This window comes from Acomys minous, assembly GCF_964271855.1.
Source record: "Acomys minous genome assembly, chromosome: 3".
Lineage (NCBI taxonomy): Eukaryota > Metazoa > Chordata > Mammalia > Rodentia > Muridae > Acomys > Acomys minous.
In genome coordinates this window covers 5,088,439-5,106,648 of record NC_140485.1, presented here as the reverse complement: position 1 = coordinate 5,106,648, position 18,210 = coordinate 5,088,439, and the positions used below count along the sequence as shown (strand labels likewise).

Sequence of the window (18,210 nt, the reverse complement as noted above, 5' to 3'; positions counted from 1 at the left end):
AGTAGTGGAGGTGGTCCCTGCCTGCCCTCATTCATAATGGAAAGTGGTCCATAGGAGGATGGAACAGTAGTGGAGGCGGTCCCTGCCTGCCCTCATCCATAAATGGGAAGTGGTCCATAGGAGGATGGCGCAGTAGGTGGAGGTGGTCCCTGCCTGCCCTCGTCCATAAATGGAAAGTGGTCCATAGGAGGATGGAGCAGTAGTGGAGGTGGTCCCTGCCTGCCCTCGTCCATAAATGGAAAGTGGTCCATAGGAGGATGGGGCAGTAGTGGAGGTGGTCCCTGCCTGCCGTCATCCATAAATGGAAAGTGGTCCATAGGAGGACGGAGCAGTAGTGGAGGTGGTCCCTGCCTGCCCTTGTCCATAAATGGAAAGTGGTCCATAGGAGGATGGAGCAGTAGTGGAGGCGGTCCCTGCCTGCCCTCGTCCATAAATGGAAAGTGGTCCATAGGAGGATGGAGCAGTAGTGGAGGTGGTTCCTGCCTGCCCTCATCCATAAATGGAAAGTGGTCCATAGGAAGATGGAGCAGTAGTGGAGGCGGTCCCTGCCTGCCCTCGTCCATAAATGGGAAGTGGTCCATAGGAGGATGGAACAGTAGTGGAGGCGGTCCCTGTCTGCCCTCATCCATAAATGGGAAGTGGTCCATAGGAGGATGGAACAGTAGTGGAGGCGGTCCCTGCCTGCCCACTTCCATAAATGGAAAATGGTCTATAGGTGGATGGAGCAGTAGTGGAGGTGGTCCCTGCCTGCCCTCATCCATAAATGGAAAGTGGTTCATAGGAAGATGGAACAGTAGTGGAGGTGGTCCCTGCCTGCCTTCATCCATAAATGGGAAGTGGTCCATAGGAGGATGGAGCAGTAGTGGAGGTGGTCCTTGCCTGCCCTCGTCCATAAATGGAAAGTGGTCCATAGGAGGATGGAACAGTAGTGGAGGTGGTCCCTGCCTGCCCTCATCCATAAATGGAAAGTGGTCCATAGGAGGATGGAGCAGTAGTGGAGGCGGTCCCTGCCTGCCCTCGTCCATAAATGGAAAGTGGTCCATAGGAGGATGGAGCAGTAGTGGAGGTGGTCCCTGCCTGCCCTCATCCATAAATGGAAAGTGGTCCATAGGAGGATGGAGCAGTAGTGGAGGCGGTCCCTGCCTGCCCTCGTCCATAAATGGGAAGTGGTCCATAGGAGGATGGAACAGTAGTGGAGGCGGTCCCTGCCTGCCCACATCCATAAATGGAAAATGGTCTATAGGATGGAGGTGGTCCCTGCCTACCCTCATCCATAGTGGGAAGTGGTCCATAGGAGGATGGAGCAGTAGTGGAGGTGGTCTCTGCCTGCCCTCATCCATAAATGGAAAGTGGTTCATAGGAAGATGGAACAGTAGTGGAGGTGGTCCCTGCCTGCCCTCATCCATAAATGGGAAGTGGTCCATAGGAGGATGGAGCAGTAGTGGAGGTGGTCCTTGCCTGCCCTCGTCCATAAATGGAAAGTGGTCCATAGGAGGATGGAACAGTAGTGGAGGTGGTCCCTGCCTGCCCTCGTCCATAAATGGAAAGTGGTCCATAGGAGGATGGAACAGTAGTGGAGGCGGTCCCTGCCTGCCCTCGTCCATAAATGGAAAATGGTCCATAGGAGGATGGAACAGTAGTGGAGGTGGTCCCTGCCTGCCCTCGTCCATAAATGGAAAGTGGTCCATAGGAGGATGGAGCAGTAGTGGAGGTGGTCCCTGCCTGCCCTCATCCATAAGTGGGAAGTGGTCCATAGGAGGATGGAGCAGTAAGTGGAGGTGGTCCCTGCCTGCCCTCATCCATAAATGGAAAATGGTCCATAGGAGGATGGAGCAGTAGTGGAGGTGGTCCTTGCCTGCCCTCATCCATAAATGGAAAGTGGTCCATAGGAGGATGGAGCAGTAGTGGAGGTGGTCCCTGCCTGCCCTCATCCATAAGTGGGAAGTGGTCCATAGGAGGATGGAGCAGTAGTGGAGGTGGTCTCTGCCTGCCCTCATCCATAAATGGAAAGTGGTTCATAGGAAGATGGAACAGTAGTGGAGGTGGTCCCTGCCTGCCTTCATCCATAAATGGGAAGTGGTCCATAGGAGGATGGAGCAGTAGTGGAGGTGGTCCTTGCCTGCCCTCGTCCATAAATGGAAAGTGGTCCATAGGAGGATGGAACAGTAGTGGAGGTGGTCCCTGCCTGCCCTCATCCATAAATGGAAAGTGGTCCATAGGAGGATGGAGCAGTAGTGGAGGCGGTCCCTGCCTGCCCTCGTCCATAAATGGGAAGTGGTCCATAGGAGGATGGAACAGTAGTGGAGGCGGTCCCTGCCTGCCCACATCCATAAATGGAAAATGGTCTATAGGATGGAGGTGGTCCCTGCCTACCCTCATCCATAGTGGGAAGTGGTCCATAGGAGGATGGAGCAGTAGTGGAGGTGGTCTCTGCCTGCCCTCATCCATAAATGGAAAGTGGTTCATAGGAAGATGGAACAGTAGTGGAGGTGGTCCCTGCCTGCCCTCATCCATAAATGGGAAGTGGTCCATAGGAGGATGGAGCAGTAGTGGAGGTGGTCCTTGCCTGCCCTCGTCCATAAATGGAAAGTGGTCCATAGGAGGATGGAACAGTAGTGGAGGTGGTCCCTGCCTGCCCTCGTCCATAAATGGAAAGTGGTCCATAGGAGGATGGAACAGTAGTGGAGGCGGTCCCTGCCTGCCCTCGTCCATAAATGGAAAATGGTCCATAGGAGGATGGAACAGTAGTGGAGGTGGTCCCTGCCTGCCCTCATCCATAAGTGGGAAGTGGTCCATAGGAGGATGGAGCAGTAAGTGGAGGTGGTCCCTGCCTGCCCTCATCCATAAATGGAAAATGGTCCATAGGAGGATGGAGCAGTAGTGGAGGTGGTCCTTGCCTGCCCTCATCCATAAATGGAAAGTGGTCCATAGGAGGATGGAGCAGTAGTGGAGGTGGTCCCTGCCTGCCCTCATCCATAAGTGGGAAGTGGTCCATAGGAGGATGGAGCAGTAGTGGAGGTGGTCTCTGCCTGCCCTCATCCATAAATGGAAAGTGGTTCATAGGAAGATGTAACAGTAGTGGAGGTGGTCCCTGCCTGCCCTTATCCATAAATGGAAAGTGGTCCATAGGAGGATGGAGCAGTAGTGGAGGTGGTCCCTGCCTGCCCTCATCCATAAGTGGGAAGTGGTCCATAGGAGGATGGAGCAGTAGTGGAGGTGGTCCCTGCCTGCCCTCATCCATAAGTGGGAAGTGGTCCATAGGAGGATGGAACAGTAGTGGAGGTGGTCCCTGCCTGCCCTCATCCATAAATGGAAAGTGGTCCATAGGAGGATGGAACAGTAGTGGAGGTGGTCCCTGCCTGCCCTCATTCATAATGGAAAGTGGTACATAGGAGGATGGAACAGTAGTGGAGGTGGTCCCTGCCTGCCCTCATTCATAAATGGAAAGTGGTCCATAGGAGGATGGAGCAGTAGGTGGAGGCGATCCCTGCCTGCCCTCATCCATAAATGGGAAGTGGTCCATAGGAGGATGGAACAGTAGTGGAGGTGGTCCCTGCCTGCCCTCATTCATAATGGAAAGTGGTCCATAGGAGGATGGAACAGTAGTGGAGGTGGTCCCTGCCTGCCCTCATCCATAAATGGGAAGTGGTCCATAGGAGGATGGCGCAGTAGGTGGAGGTGGTCCCTGCCTGCCCTCGTCCATAAATGGAAAGTGGTCCATAGGAGGATGGAGCAGTAGTGGAGGTGGTCCCTGCCTGCCCTCGTCCATAAATGGAAAGTGGTCCATAGGAGGATGGGGCAGTAGTGGAGGTGGTCCCTGCCTGCCGTCATCCATAAATGGAAAGTGGTCCATAGGAGGATGGAGCAGTAGTGGAGGTGGTCCCTGCCTGCCCTTGTCCATAAATGGAAAGTGGTCCATAGGAGGATGGAGCAGTAGTGGAGGCGGTCCCTGCCTGCCCTCGTCCATAAATGGAAAGTGGTCCATAGGAGGATGGAGCAGTAGTGGAGGTGGTTCCTGCCTGCCCTCATCCATAAATGGAAAGTGGTCCATAGGAAGATGGAGCAGTAGTGGAGGCGGTCCCTGCCTGCCCTCGTCCATAAATGGGAAGTGGTCCATAGGAGGATGGAACAGTAGTGGAGGCGGTCCCTGCCTGCCCTCATCCATAAATGGAAAATGGTCCATAGGAGGATGGAGCAGTAGTGGAGGTGGTCTCTGCCTGCCCTCATCCATAAATGGAAAGTGGTTCATAGGAAGATGGAACAGTAGTGGAGGTGGTCCCTGCCTGCCTTCATCCATAAATGGGAAGTGGTCCATAGGAGGATGGAGCAGTAGTGGAGGTGGTCCTTGCCTGCCCTCGTCCATAAATGGAAAGTGGTCCATAGGAGGATGGAACAGTAGTGGAGGTGGTCCCTGCCTGCCCTCATCCATAAATGGAAAGTGGTCCATAGGAGGATGGAGCAGTAGTGGAGGTGGTCCCTGCCTGCCCTCGTCCATAAATGGAAAGTGGTCCATAGGAGGATGGAGCAGTAGTGGAGGTGGTCCCTGCCTGCCCTCATCCATAAATGGAAAGTGGTCCATAGGAGGATGGAGCAGTAGTGGAGGCGGTCCCTGCCTGCCCTCGTCCATAAATGGGAAGTGGTCCATAGGAGGATGGAACAGTAGTGGAGGCGGTCCCTGCCTGCCCACATCCATAAATGGAAAATGGTCTATAGGATGGAGGTGGTCCCTGCCTACCCTCATCCATAGTGGGAAGTGGTCCATAGGACGATGGAGCAGTAGTGGAGGTGGTCTCTGCCTGCCCTCATCCATAAATGGAAAGTGGTTCATAGGAAGATGGAACAGTAGTGGAGGTGGTCCCTGCCTGCCCTCATCCATAAATGGGAAGTGGTCCATAGGAGGATGGAGCAGTAGTGGAGGTGGTCCTTGCCTGCCCTCGTCCATAAATGGAAAGTGGTCCATAGGAGGATGGAACAGTAGTGGAGGTGGTCCCTGCCTGCCCTCGTCCATAAATGGAAAGTGGTCCATAGGAGGATGGAACAGTAGTGGAGGCGGTCCCTGCCTGCCCTCGTCCATAAATGGAAAATGGTCCATAGGAGGATGGAACAGTAGTGGAGGTGGTCCCTGCCTGCCCTCGTCCATAAATGGAAAGTGGTCCATAGGAGGATGGAGCAGTAGTGGAGGTGGTCCCTGCCTGCCCTCATCCATAAGTGGGAAGTGGTCCATAGGAGGATGGAGCAGTAAGTGGAGGTGGTCCCTGCCTGCCCTCATCCATAAATGGAAAATGGTCCATAGGAGGATGGAGCAGTAGTGGAGGTGGTCCTTGCCTGCCCTCATCCATAAATGGAAAGTGGTCCATAGGAGGATGGAGCAGTAGTGGAGGTGGTCTCTGCCTGCCCTCATCCATAAGTGGGAAGTGGTCCATAGGAGGATGGAACAGTAGTGGAGGTGGTCCTTGCCTGCCCTCATCCATAAATGGAAAGTGGTCCATAGGAGGATGGAGCAGTAGGTAGATGTGTTCTCTGCCTGCCCTTGTCCATAAATGGAAAGTGGTGACTTTTGTCTAAGAATTCCTGGATTTTATGGTTATTCCCTCACTGAAGGAAAACCCCAAGCCACAGGCGTGGGGAGAAGGCAGGTTCAACACTATCTGGGTGGGAGATGCCATCAACAGCTTGTTTCTGGTAGAGTCGGGGGGTAGACACAGTAATGACATCATCACTACTAGTGTGTATAGTTTGCCTTTTTTTTTTAGTTAGTTTGCCATTTATATAAATAATGGATTTGCAGAGAACTTGCATGTACAGTCAAATTGTCACAGGGTTACACTCAAAATCACCCAACAGTCCCTTCAATTTGTATAGCCTTTTCCAGTGCCTGGTACGAGAAAGGCAGTGAACTTAAATATCCACAGGCTTCTCCGGTGTTGAGACCGGGAAGAAGTGTTGGATTCCAGTCGACAGACGGCCAGCTGACACACAGGGTACGCCTAATGCATGAGCGCAGAAAGATGTGGTTTATTACAGGGCATTTACAATACCTGTGGTTAGATTCCCCAGCGTGAAAGTACTTTGGGCTAGGTAGTTTATATTTAGGAAGTTGCCTCAGGAACATGTGAGGAACAGAAAGGGAGCCAGGGATGGGGAGAGGCTGAGAAGGAGCACACCACGGGAACCAGCAGCTTACATCCCAGAGTCTGTCCTTTTAAGAATGTTAGTGGCCTGACCCTCTGTGGCTGGCCAGTAGGTATCTTCATCAAAGAGGGGCAGGTGCTGGATACGAGCAGCCAAAAGTTTGAAGGGTCGCTGTTCATGGGAGTGGCAGGTGGACTCTGGGCTAGGGCCATGGGGACTCTGACAGCATCTAATGCGGTTCACTTAGGACCTGGGGCGGGGTGGGGTGGGGCGGGGGGGGGGGGCTGAGTGAACTTTCCATACCCCACTGTAGTCTGAAACACTGAGATGGGGAGACTGGAGAGGATCCAGCGCTAGCCCGCAAAGCCAAAGCCTGAACCAGGGGCCTTAGCTAAGCAAGAACAGGGGGGAGGAGACACCACACCCTCCTAGCTTTGCATGCTGAAACAACAGGAAAGTAGAGCTTGCACGATTTCAGATGGGGACAGATGCCTTTTTACTTGATTTTTTTTTTTTAAAATTCCCACAAAAACCTCAAGCAGAGTTAATAATGTATAAAAATTAGGTACCATGTGTGCTCTTTGCTTTGTAATGTTTTTATTAAGCAGCTAGCTGATTTAAAAATAACAGAGCACAACAGTTGACACAGTGGCGGACTCTGGTGTGTGTGGGAACATCCCCTTAAGTGTTCCGTCAGGTTTTCCATTACATAAGAATATTTTTAAAAATGCCTTCCAAATTATCACGTAAGATAAAATTATATCAAGCTGCAGTTTGATAAAACAAATTGTTCAACTATAAATTCCAGTTGCCTTTCTTTTAAAAAAAATGGCTTAGTCAACTTCAGGTTTCACATGGGACGATGTTTCCGCAGACCTCGTCAAATGCGTGGTAGATACAGGCATGCGTTTTTTCAGGGGTTTGCTGGTCATTTCCTTATTAGAACCTCCCTTCCTTCTTTCCTCTTGCCACCATGTGTCACCTGGCCTTTGAGTAGAAGGGTGAGGCAGGGCTTTAGACCCACAGGCTTTCCAGCAGTTCAAGAGATGCCTCAGTCCTGAGAGCAGGAGCAAACGCGTGTGGAGCGGGTCCACAGCCGTTGGACTAGCTGGTGTGCGGTCTTCCCCGGAGTCTGGGTACAGGCGTCTTTGTGATGTTATTCTTTGAGGGCCTCATCCACACGTACAATGAAGTAAGATCATACAGGACCCCTCTGCCGTTTCCCCTCCTGGCTGCTCCATGCTCCCTACCCCCTCCCTCTCCTAGCCTCATTTTATAGTTGTTGCCGCCCCTTCCTCTTCCTTCCTGACACACAGTGCCGCCCATATGTGTGTGGTTCGACCCCCTGGAGCACTGGGAACCCACCAGTGGCCTTCTCCTCGAACATGACTCTTCCTGCCCTGAGAGCTCTCAGCTGCCAGTATCTTGAGGGCAGGCGCCTGCCGTTCCCTCAGGAGTCTGCTCACGGGGACACCCTGCACTATCTCAGAGGATGGAGGACTCCCCTGATTTGGGCCTGATGTACCTGCCTGGCGCTGGTAGAAAGGCTCTTTCCACACTTACCCTGGCAGTGGAAATACCATGAACAAGAAATGTACCTTCCAGAAGCCTCTGCGGTCTAGCAGCACAGTGAAGCAGAGCAAAGTTTAGTAATTTAGACAACAAAGTTCATATTGACTCAACTCTGCGTATATATTGCCTTGGAATAGTTAATCTTTTGATAAAACGATATGGACTAGGACAAGGACAGCACCTGCTGACCTCCAGGGAGCAGCTGAGATGACCTGAAAGAGTCAGGGTTTGCTCACTAGCCTTCGCTGCTCATGGGTGGTTGGGAAAGATGGCATTGTGGAGAGAAAGTTTTGCTGCTACTGGGATGAGTTACGGGGCCGATTGTGTTGGGCATTTTGCTGCTTTGGCCCGTATCGGTCTCAGGAGACCTGGTTGGGCATGTCCTTCCTTGCAGCATCCTGTGACAGCCAGCGTTGACATCAGGACCACATCAGTACCAGGGACTACATCAGTAGTTCCAGGTGTGGGCTAGCAACCTGGAGGAGTAATGCCTTGTAGTACCTTAAAGGTGACTGCGGGAGGGGGAGGGGCACGTGAGCTGCTTGATTCCTGGGATCTCTGTAAGGGGTTGGTCGGAACAGGACTTTCCCATCTACACCAGGGTCTATAAAAACCACAGAACTGACTTCATGGGGCTTAAGTTTTTCTTTGTTATTTTCTTCCCTCTCTAATTAGATTTTGCTCACATGCAGGACAGAACGTCTGGCAGGAAATAACCGGCATTAAAATAACTCAAAGACAGGACTGAACCTCACATTATCCTAACAAGGACGGGGATGGGATTTGCTGTTCCGGGCCCTGGCAAGTCTCAGCAATCCCCAGCATAGGTGAACATTTGCTCCAAAGAGAAGTCAGGTCAACTGGAGGCTTGGCTAGCAGTCCTGAGAGCTGGCTCCTGCCCAGCCTGCCCGGCCTGGACGCGGCTTTGGGCAAGCTCTCTCTTCACTGACCTCACTGTGCTCAGAAACAATCTGGGAATAATAATGCCTGCTCTTGAGTTCTCGGAATCCCACAGGGGAGCAGCTGGCTGTCAGGATCTGAGGGGTCATTTGTTTCCTCAGTGTGAAGATGGAGTTTAGAGAACCGAAGTAGAACTTCACCTTACCTGTAAGGGTCCTTTGAGGGTGGTGGCTCTCCTTCTTTGTAAGTTATAGATTCCAGGAAGAGAAAGGATATGACCAGACTTGGTGGCTTTGGGGTGAGGTGTGGGAGGGACTTATCACATAGCTCCTCTATGGCTGCTGTGATTTTTTACTGTGTTGTCCCTAATCATGTTGAAAGTAAGTGTAAGGTGCCTGTCCTACGTCCCTCCACCTGGAGTCCTCTCATCAGGTGTTAAAGAACACTACCTCATCTGCTCTGAGATATGAATGTAATTCTTTAGTCTGACTGGAGTCCCTGTCCCCAGGGAGGTAGGTGGGGTAGGGGACAACATACCCAGCCCCCCTGCTGCCTCCAGGTGGCCCTTCCGGCCTTGTTGGCTGTAGCTGGCTGCAGGTTCAGAACACCGTGCCTGATTCTCTAGAGAGAGCGGTTACAGGGACTTACTGATCGCAAAGGACCAGGACTCAAATCCTCTGATGATTAGTGGGGGCATCCCTCGTCATAAGTGCCACAGGAGCAGGAGTCACCTTTCATTTCATAGTTTCTGTTGTCATGGATCAGTGTGTCCTCAGCATGAAGACATCAGTCTCAGAGATGCCCCAAGTAATGTGCACGTGTGTGTGTGTGTGTGTGTGTGTGTGTGTGTGTGTGTGTGTGTAAGGACAGGGTAGCGGTGACGATTCCCTGTTTATATGGTGCATTGCACATCCAGTGCCCTGAGCAGATGGAGGCTGTGGACATCCAAGCCCTGCCTAACTCTGTTTTTCTCTTGGTGAACTGCTACCATCATTAGAGACAGATAGCCCAACCCTGAAGGCAGATAGCCCAACCCTGAAGGTAGATAGCCCAACCCTGAAGGCAGATAGCCCAACCCTGAAGGCAGATAGCTCAACCCTGAAGGCAGATAGCCCAACCCTGAAGGCAGATAGCCCAACCCTGAAGGCAGATAGCCCAACCCTGAAGGCAGATAGCCCAACCCTGAAGGCAGATAGCCCAACCCTGAAGGTAGATAGCCCAACCCTGAAGGTAGATAGCCCAACCCTGAAGGCAGATAGCCCAACCCTGAAGGCAGATAGCCCAACCCTGAAGGCAGGCCCCTCACCCTCACAGTGGCTGGGTTCCGCTTTTCCTTATCATGGCACCTGTGGGTGAAGGGTCTTTAACCATCTGTTGAGAACTGGGAGCCCGAGCTGCCCTTCTCTCCAAGGCCATTGCCTGGTCTGTTCTTCCAAACAAAATTGGCTAATTCACATTTCAGAAAGTCTATCTGGCATTTTGTATGTGCCCCAGAGCCCTATCCACGTCCCCACCATTGTTAACGAATAGGGCACCCTGGCTGCCACTCGGGCTTGGTGTCCCATGCGCTGTGACACCTCTCCATCTGCTCTGTTTAGGGCTTTGGGTTGAGTGCACCGCAGTTCTTTCATCCTCCACTCCTGGAAGAAGCTCCAGTCACTGTCTGAGGGGCAGTGTAGCCCGAAGCTCTGCCTTGCTCTTCCCCTTTGCTGGCTTGCTTTGCTTTCACTGGGCCTGGGCCTCTGGTGGTTCAGGCTTTCCTTATGCGACCCTCCACCTCCTTGGCTTCTGTCTTCCTGCATGCCATTTTCCAGTCCGGCTCTGCCCTGCCTTATGTTGTGTGCTCTTATAGGCCTGACAGTGAGCCAGGTGCTGTAGGCGAATGGGAAAAGTTGGGAGACCTCCTGGCTCCCTTGCACTTCAGTGGGCTTACAATGACTCCATCATACATACCTTTCAAGTATTTACAGCAGAGATCGGCTTCTGGCAGATAATCGGGCTTACTAACCATTTTTTTTTTCTGGTGGACAATAAGCTCCAAAGATGCTGTGCGGCTCTCTCTGCTATGAGCCTGGCACCTCACTAGGACATGGAATATAGCCGATGCTTGGGAAATATCTGTTGAGGGAGAGATCGCATGATTCCTTGCACAGAAGGTGGGTGTGTGATGCCAAGGCCTCGTGCTCGGCCCATCTCAGTTGTTGACATGCTGCCAAGCTGAAGGAAACCTCCTAGCCTTGCTGGGGTCCTCTTTACATGGACTTCCATGTGTGTCGTGTGAGAAGTTTGCTGTCAGCTGCAAGTGTCTGCACTGGTTTTTTACAGTGAACAACACGATTGCTATCCCTAACAGGGGAACCCTGCTAGGCCTTGCCAGAGGCTTCCATGCCTCAGAAGCCCTTCCTTATCCCAAGAGTTGTACTGTTGCCAGGGTTCCCATGTGGCCAAGGCCATGGGAGAAGGAAGGTGATGTCACCGCACACACATGTGTCTCAGTGAGGGAACCTTTCCTTGATACTCCTGCATCTCCTACAGCTCACAAACCACACGGCAGAAGGTCAGGCACTGTTCCCCTTGAAGTGGGAATCAGCTTGTGCATCAGGGAGGGAAGGAAAGAGGGGCCGGGAGGTGGCTAACTATGGTGGTGACAGCGGCTTTTCCATGGATTGTTCACAATGATGATGGTGACAAATTTTCTTTGCACCTAAGCATTAGCAAAATCATATGATTGGAAGAGCAAAGCAGCATCCCAGGAGGTGACACTTACATTATACCTATGTAGACATATGTCTAAACGTGCGATCACCCTTGGGTAGGGCGTGCCTTCTGCATGATAGCCCAGTTTCCACCATGTCCTTTAGATTCAGTTCTGTGCTTCCTATGCTCCATCCTTCAAGGTGTTTCTGTTTGCAAGCTTGGCTGCAGATAGTTTATTCTTAGACTATGCAATTAGAGCTTGGGGATATTAAGGAAAAGAAAGTCCTTTATTTAGATCCCCTGGAGGGGTCTTTGTGTGCAGCGCTGCCTTTGGAAGGTTGGGTTTTTCTTGAAGGCACAGACACTAGTCCTTGCGACAAGGTCTACTTCACAATGGGAACATTCTCATCAGTGCGCTAAACTTAACAAGCAGAAAAGAAAAGCCTCCAGAAACAGTCAGAACCAGCACTGGTGGACGCCATGGTCACAGACCCACCGTGCTTTGTTTCCTCTTAGGCATGGCTCTTCTGTTAGTTTGAAAGCTGGACTTCCTATGTGAGGCTGTGCATGTTGCCATGTTTTTCTTTCTCTTTCTTCCTTTCTTGTTACCTCGTAGGAGGGAAGGGAGGGGAGTGAAGAGGAAAAGAGAAAAGGGAGGATCCATCTGCTTGAGAGAAGAAAGGGAGGGAGAGAAGGAGGGAGGGAAGGAGAGGAAAGAAAAGGAAAGGAAAACAGTCCATCTGTTTCTTCTGCCCTGAGATATAAATTCCACCTCCTGGATTCACTGGACCCAGCTTTCCGAGAAAAGGCTTAAATTTATTAATTTGGTTCACAGTGTTCTCACAGAGAACTTTATTTGGTGGCCTGGAGCCATGTGGGATTGGGTTATTTTAAGATAAGTAATGTAAGAGAATCAGCATTGCATGGTTGGCAGAAACATGGCTCTGCCTATTGCTTAAAGAATTATCACATGCGATTTACAAGCTTGGCTCATGGTGCGGGGGTCAGGGTTAAGGTGAAGTTCAGACCCGTGTCTCTCCGTCTGTACGCCGTGGGACAGTGCTTTTGCATCAGAGCTGCGTCTGCTGGGTAGTGCTTGGAGCTGTGATGCCCCTGAGAAGCCCCTGTTACCTGCGATCATGCCCCCGTCCTCTCTGTTGGGACCTGGTGTCAAGAGCAGCAGAGCAGGAAGCAAAAGGTGGGGACACACAGCAGGCCTCCGGGTGACACGTGACCATGCGGCTGGCATTCATCTCTGGTACCTGTAATATTCACATTTTCTGTGTGTTACCTCTAAAAAGGAGAAATGAAACTGAGAGGGCCTCTTGCTTTTGAAACAAATATTTCTCAACACCTGTCTTAGATAACATCTGCGATTATCCGCTCGTGCATGTGTCTGTGGGTATCTACCTACACCTGTTGCATACAGGAGTAAATATACACCAGAAGGCAGCTTAACACATTGCACTGAGGAACACTGACTCCCAAATTTTTAGGTTTTATGAACCAGAAATACAGACAATTAAAAAAAAAGGGGGAGATTCGGCATGTATTGTCAACTTACATTTACCCAAATTATTATTGTTGTTCCTTTGTTTGTCTTTTTCAAGACAGGATTTCTCTGTGTTGCCCTGGCTTTCCTGTAGACCAGGCTGGCCTTGAACTCAAGAGATCTGCCTACCTCTGCCTCCCGAGTGTTAGGATTAAAGGCATGCGCCACCACTGCCTGGCATACCTTTTTTTTCCCCTTAGCGACAGGGTTTCTCTGTGTAGCCTTGGCTGTCCTGGACTTGCTTTGTAGACCAGGCTGGCCTTGAACTAACAGAAATATGCCTGCCTCTGCTTCTCTGAGTGCTGGGATTAAAGGTGTGCTCCACCATGCCTACTCTCCAAATTCATTTTTAATTAAACATTATTTTATGGATGTGGGGGTTTTGCCTAACTGTATTTCAGTATGCCTGGTGCTCATGGAGGCCAGAAGAGGGCGTTGGGCCCTGGAATTGGAGCTTCCATGTGGGTGCTAGGAGTGGAGCAAAGTCCTCAGCAAGAGCAGTAAGTGCACTTAACTACTGAGCCACTTCTCCAGCCCCTGAAGTAATTTTAAAATTTTAGCAAAATACACATATAATTTGGCATCTTAACCATTTTTAATAGTTACAAGCTAGGATGATTCTTAAAAAAAGAATGAGAGACCCTTGTCTGTCCTCATGGTTTTAAAAAGAAATGGGTTTTTAATGCCGAGAGAAATAAAAAGCATTCTTAGTGTAAAAGGCACCTCCACATCTGTGGCAGAATAGATAAAGGAAATATTTGTTCATGGAAAATAATGCTGCACAGAAAATGCAGCAAAAGCTCACATTACCATTTCCTGGATTCCTAGCATTTAAAAATGCTCTGGCCCTTCCTGTTCAGAGGGCTGGAGCCTGAGCTGCTTGTGCCCAGGCCGGACAATGAGCTTCTGCCAGGAGGAAGTCAGCTGCACACTGAGGTCACAGAGACGTGGGCACTACCTTCCACCGATGACTGTGAAGGAAGCTTTGTGCTGGCGTGCACTCTGCCGTGAACAGCTTTACATCTGCGGCCCAAGTGTCTTGTGCAAATAGCTCATGGCCTGGCCCTAGTCAGGAGCCAAACTCTGGCTCTGGGTTTGTTCTTAAAGAAGTAAGAGCTGAAAGTTACAGGTGAGGCCTGTGTAGTCAGTCCACCACATTCCCCCTCTCACCTCAAGTTAGCCAGAGCGCTGGAGCTGGTGTCTGTCTTCCCACTCCCTGTGTGTAGTGAGTAAATCTACCACAGTGTGTAGTGAGAGCCCAGCATTGCATGCAGTCTGTGAGCCCATCATGGTGTATAGCATCTGAACTTATCACAATGTGCAGCGCACGAACTAATCATGGTGTGTAGTGTGTGTTGTGTACGTTTATCATGGTGTGTAGCTGTCTCTGCAACTTTGTTTTTATACAACATGATTTTAAAATCTCTTTTTTTATGCTTGTATATCTGTCTGTTCTGCGTTATTACATCTTGTGACCTTAGCAAGCTATATTTATCTTTCCTATTGCATTGTTTCTAGTTTTTTTCTAATATTATACTTCACATTCTTATGAGCCTCCCTGTGTGCATGAAATAAAAATTTTAAAACAATATTTTTACTAATTCTTTTTGAATTTTATACAATTATCATATTTAGCTTCTTCCCCAAATCCTCTCAGATTTATCCCTATCTTCTTCCTACCCACCCAACTTCTCCCTCCCCCCGCCTTCTCTCTCTCTCTGTCACAATGATTGGCTAGGCAGTGGTGGCATACACATTTAACCCCAGCACTTGGGAGGCAGAGGCAGGCAAATCTCTGCTATCAAGGACAGTGTAGTCTACAGAGCAAGTTCCAAGACAGCCAGGACTACACAGAGAAACTTTGTCTTAAAAACAAAAACAAACAAACGAAAAACCCAAAACCCAAACAGAAAACCAAATTGAACCAACCAACCAACCAACTAACAAAACCAACCAACCAACAACAAAAACCCTCCAGACCATTGATAGATCCAGTTTGCAAATACTCTTGGGTGTGGGGTCTGCCCTGGAGAATGGCTGACCTACTTACTAGAGGTCACACCTTTAAAGAGAGTGGACTCTCCTCCCCTAGAAGCTATCAATGGCCAATACCTCCTCAGCAAGGGATGGATTTCCTGTTCCCCTCCCCTTGTTCCATGCCGGGATTTTGTCTGGCTTGAGCTGACACAGGTCTTGTGCATGCTGTCATAGTCACATAGATCATATGTCGCGCTGCCCTGGTGTGTCTCAAAACGTCACTTCCTTGTAGTCATCCACCAGCTCAGGGGTGGACTCTTGTAAGGGAAGTTACCTGGGAAGGAAGCCTCTGGACCAATGGTGAAGTTCAACACAACAGATTAGCACATCAGCCAGCCTAGTTATTTGCTATAACTTTCTAGGTTAATGGAAATTGGGAGAGATAGTATTGTAAGCCAATCATTAATAAACTTGGTTTCTTGGACCAAATTGAAAGCTACAGATTGTGCATCCATAAAAGGTTGAGTTCAAAGTCTGCCTGTAATAGAAGCGGTGTTCTGCTTGGGCAGGCTTTGTGAAGTGACTGCATATGGACGTGGGGCAGAGGCCAGCTGGGAGAGGCCAGCCCCGCACTGAATTTCTTTCCATGTGATGGAGAAAATGCCTGCAGACTTGGTCTGGGAAGCAGATGGAGCTGGGTGTTGCTGTCTCTCAGGCTTTGCTACAGATACTTTTTTTGGTCCAAGAAAATCTCGTGAACCAAAACTTGGCTAGTGTTCTCTGCAGGCCTCTTTGGAGTGGCTGTACTGTTGCTCCGAGTGTGAGCTGACCTAAGTTTCTTCTGACTGTCTAGTCTGTGGTTACTTTGAAACTGTTGGGGAGATATCAAGGGAAGAAATGGGTCATATTAGAGCATGTGCTATTAATCCCCCCTCACCTCCCCCCCAGTTGGCCGTTCCAGTGGCTGGTGGCCCATCTGTGACTACCATTAGCATAGTAGGAGCTCATGGCGTGGATGAGTCAGGCTTTAGGCTCAGGAGTGAGTGTAACTGAGACAGTGTGCAGTGCATTTTATTGCGGTCCTCTCTGTTACCTAGCAAACAGTGAAATGCTTTGAACACTCTTTAAAACATAGCAAGTGGGAAGACAATGGTGAGAAAAGCTATAGCACCATCAAAGAAAATGGGAATAAGCTAAAAAGCTTTTGCCATTTAAGGAGTTCTTCTGAGCCTGCGGAAGAAGCCTGTTGCATGGCTGTCTTCACATCTCATGTGCTGGGTGAGGAAAAGTCACAGTGGCATTATAGGTGTCAGGTAGTAAGTCTGTGTTAAGGATTTGGGTGCTGTTTGAGCAGTGCTGCACACAGATCTGTGGGTCACTGCGATAAACCAGGCACGAGGCAGAGGCCTTTTTCCCTGTGGTTTCTTCCTGGGAAATTCTGATGCATTGGCTACCTACTCACATCTTCACCACTTTCAAATATTTTCTTTTTGAATCAGCTGTCAAAGCTGGAGAAGCAGCAGCAGAGAAAAGAAAAGACCAGAGCCAAGGGGCCTTCTGAGTCAAGCAAAGAACGGAATGCACCCCGTAAAGAAGACCGCAGCGCCAGCAGCGGAGCAGAGGGGGATGTGTCTTCGGAGCGGGAGCCATAGCTGCAGAAGCAGGAGTTCAGGTAGGAGGTTCCCACCTACACAGCTTGGTCCTCACACGTTTCAGGGGAACAGAAATGAATCAGGCAAGTTGGCTGCTAAGGCAACATTTGTTCATGACATCCTTACATGAGCTACTTTCCAGCACAGTGAGGATCATTGCTGTAAGACTGTATAGTATTCACTGAAATGTGTGCAAGCAGGACACATGCAGGCCGAGAGGCCCACCCAGTGGATGGGTGTGAGTCCCTCCTGCATTGCTTGTGTCAGCCACACTGCCTGGCTGTGACTAACACCTGTGTGCCCTTCTGCTGTCGAGCCTATCTCTGTCTGCCATTGTCACTCTTACCTCAGCCGCTCCAGCAGAAGCCAGTGTCCTCTGAAGTCATCTTCTCTCACTATTGCCTGGTTTGTATTTTACATCACTCCCTTCATCTTGCATGGTGCTGCCATTTATTTGTTTGTTCTATTGAGAGAGTCCTGCTGTGTAGTTTTGATGGGCTAGGCTGCCTTCATACTCAGCAATATTCCTGCCTCTGTCCTGCAGGCACTAAGGCTACAGGCATACACCACCCTACTGAGCTAGCATTGTCCGTCTGCTTTTCCTGAAGCGATGGCTTGTTCTTCATTATTTCCATGCCAGGACTGTGTTGAGTAGCATTTAGTTCATCTCCCAGAGGCCCCAGTGGCTTTCTGTCTCAGTTTCCTCATCACATATATTAGCAAAGCCCCTTAATTGATGGACACTGGACCACATACTGGGGTACAGAGGTGAAGGATCCATGGCCTGACCTTACAAGGTTCACACATTGAAGAAGAAGAATAGAAACAGTCGTGTCAAAGCCAAGTGCATGTGGCATGGGCAGAACAGAGCGTGGGGTAGAGAGGGTTCTGGAAGGAAGTTGACCTTGAAGGACACATGGAACTGGGAGGTGAAGGACGTGAGCAGTGAATAGCTGCCAAGGCAAGCATGAGACGTGTGTGCTGGCTTTGTAATGAAAACATCTGCGAAAAGGCTTTTTTGGCTCACAGTTCTGGAGGGTCCAGCCAGTGATTTATTGACCCTTTTGACTTTTGAGCCTTTTGCAAGGCCATATATCATGGTAGGAGCATATGGCGATACACACTGTTCTCCTCAGCAAGGGAGGCACAAAGAGGAGAAAGGGGAGGAAGAGAAGGTTGAGAGTCCATAGTCCCCTTTTAGGAGCACCCCTGAAATAACCTAAGGACCTGCTACCAGCCCCCCATCTCTGAAAAATTCCACTGCCTCCCAGAGGGCCATGGTGGAGTCAAGCCTTGTCTATGTGAGAATTTGAGGGACACTTCAGATCCAGTCTTGAGCAAGCTGCCAATATTATTTTGTTGGGGGTTTGGACGTGACATGATAGATAGTTTTGGAAGAGAGGAAATGAAGATTGGCTGAATGGTTGGGTACCAGTAGCTGAGAGCACAGTGCTTCTGTGAAGCTGGGGGGGGGCCTGGTCTATAACCCCCAGAATGTGGACTTCACCCTGGGATAATGAGGAACCTCTGAAAACAAAAGAACACAGTCAGGCGTAACATGCAAAGATCATCCTCCAGATCTGGGGAGTGAGACTGGAAGCCGATAGGCTAGTGTGGAGGAACTTCAGAAATCCAAAGAAATAGCGTGGCTAGAGGAGAGAGAGGGCTGGAAGATGTAAAGAAGCAGCTTGGTGACTGATCACCGTGAGTACTGGGGGCATCTAGGAT

General features: G+C 50.2%; 1 protein-coding gene across 1 annotated transcript in view; it reads left to right on the top strand.

Moving 5' to 3' along the window:
- The window catches only part of DTD1 (D-aminoacyl-tRNA deacylase 1), a 169,339-nt gene that overhangs the window by 131,639 nt on the left and 19,490 nt on the right, over positions 1 to 18,210 (top strand). The window contains exon 5 of the mRNA XM_084775896.1: positions 16,330 to 16,502. Within this exon, the coding sequence (XP_084632022.1) occupies positions 16,330 to 16,482 (153 nt within the window). The 3' untranslated portion in view covers positions 16,483 to 16,502. The remainder of the gene's footprint in view (positions 1 to 16,329; positions 16,503 to 18,210) is intronic.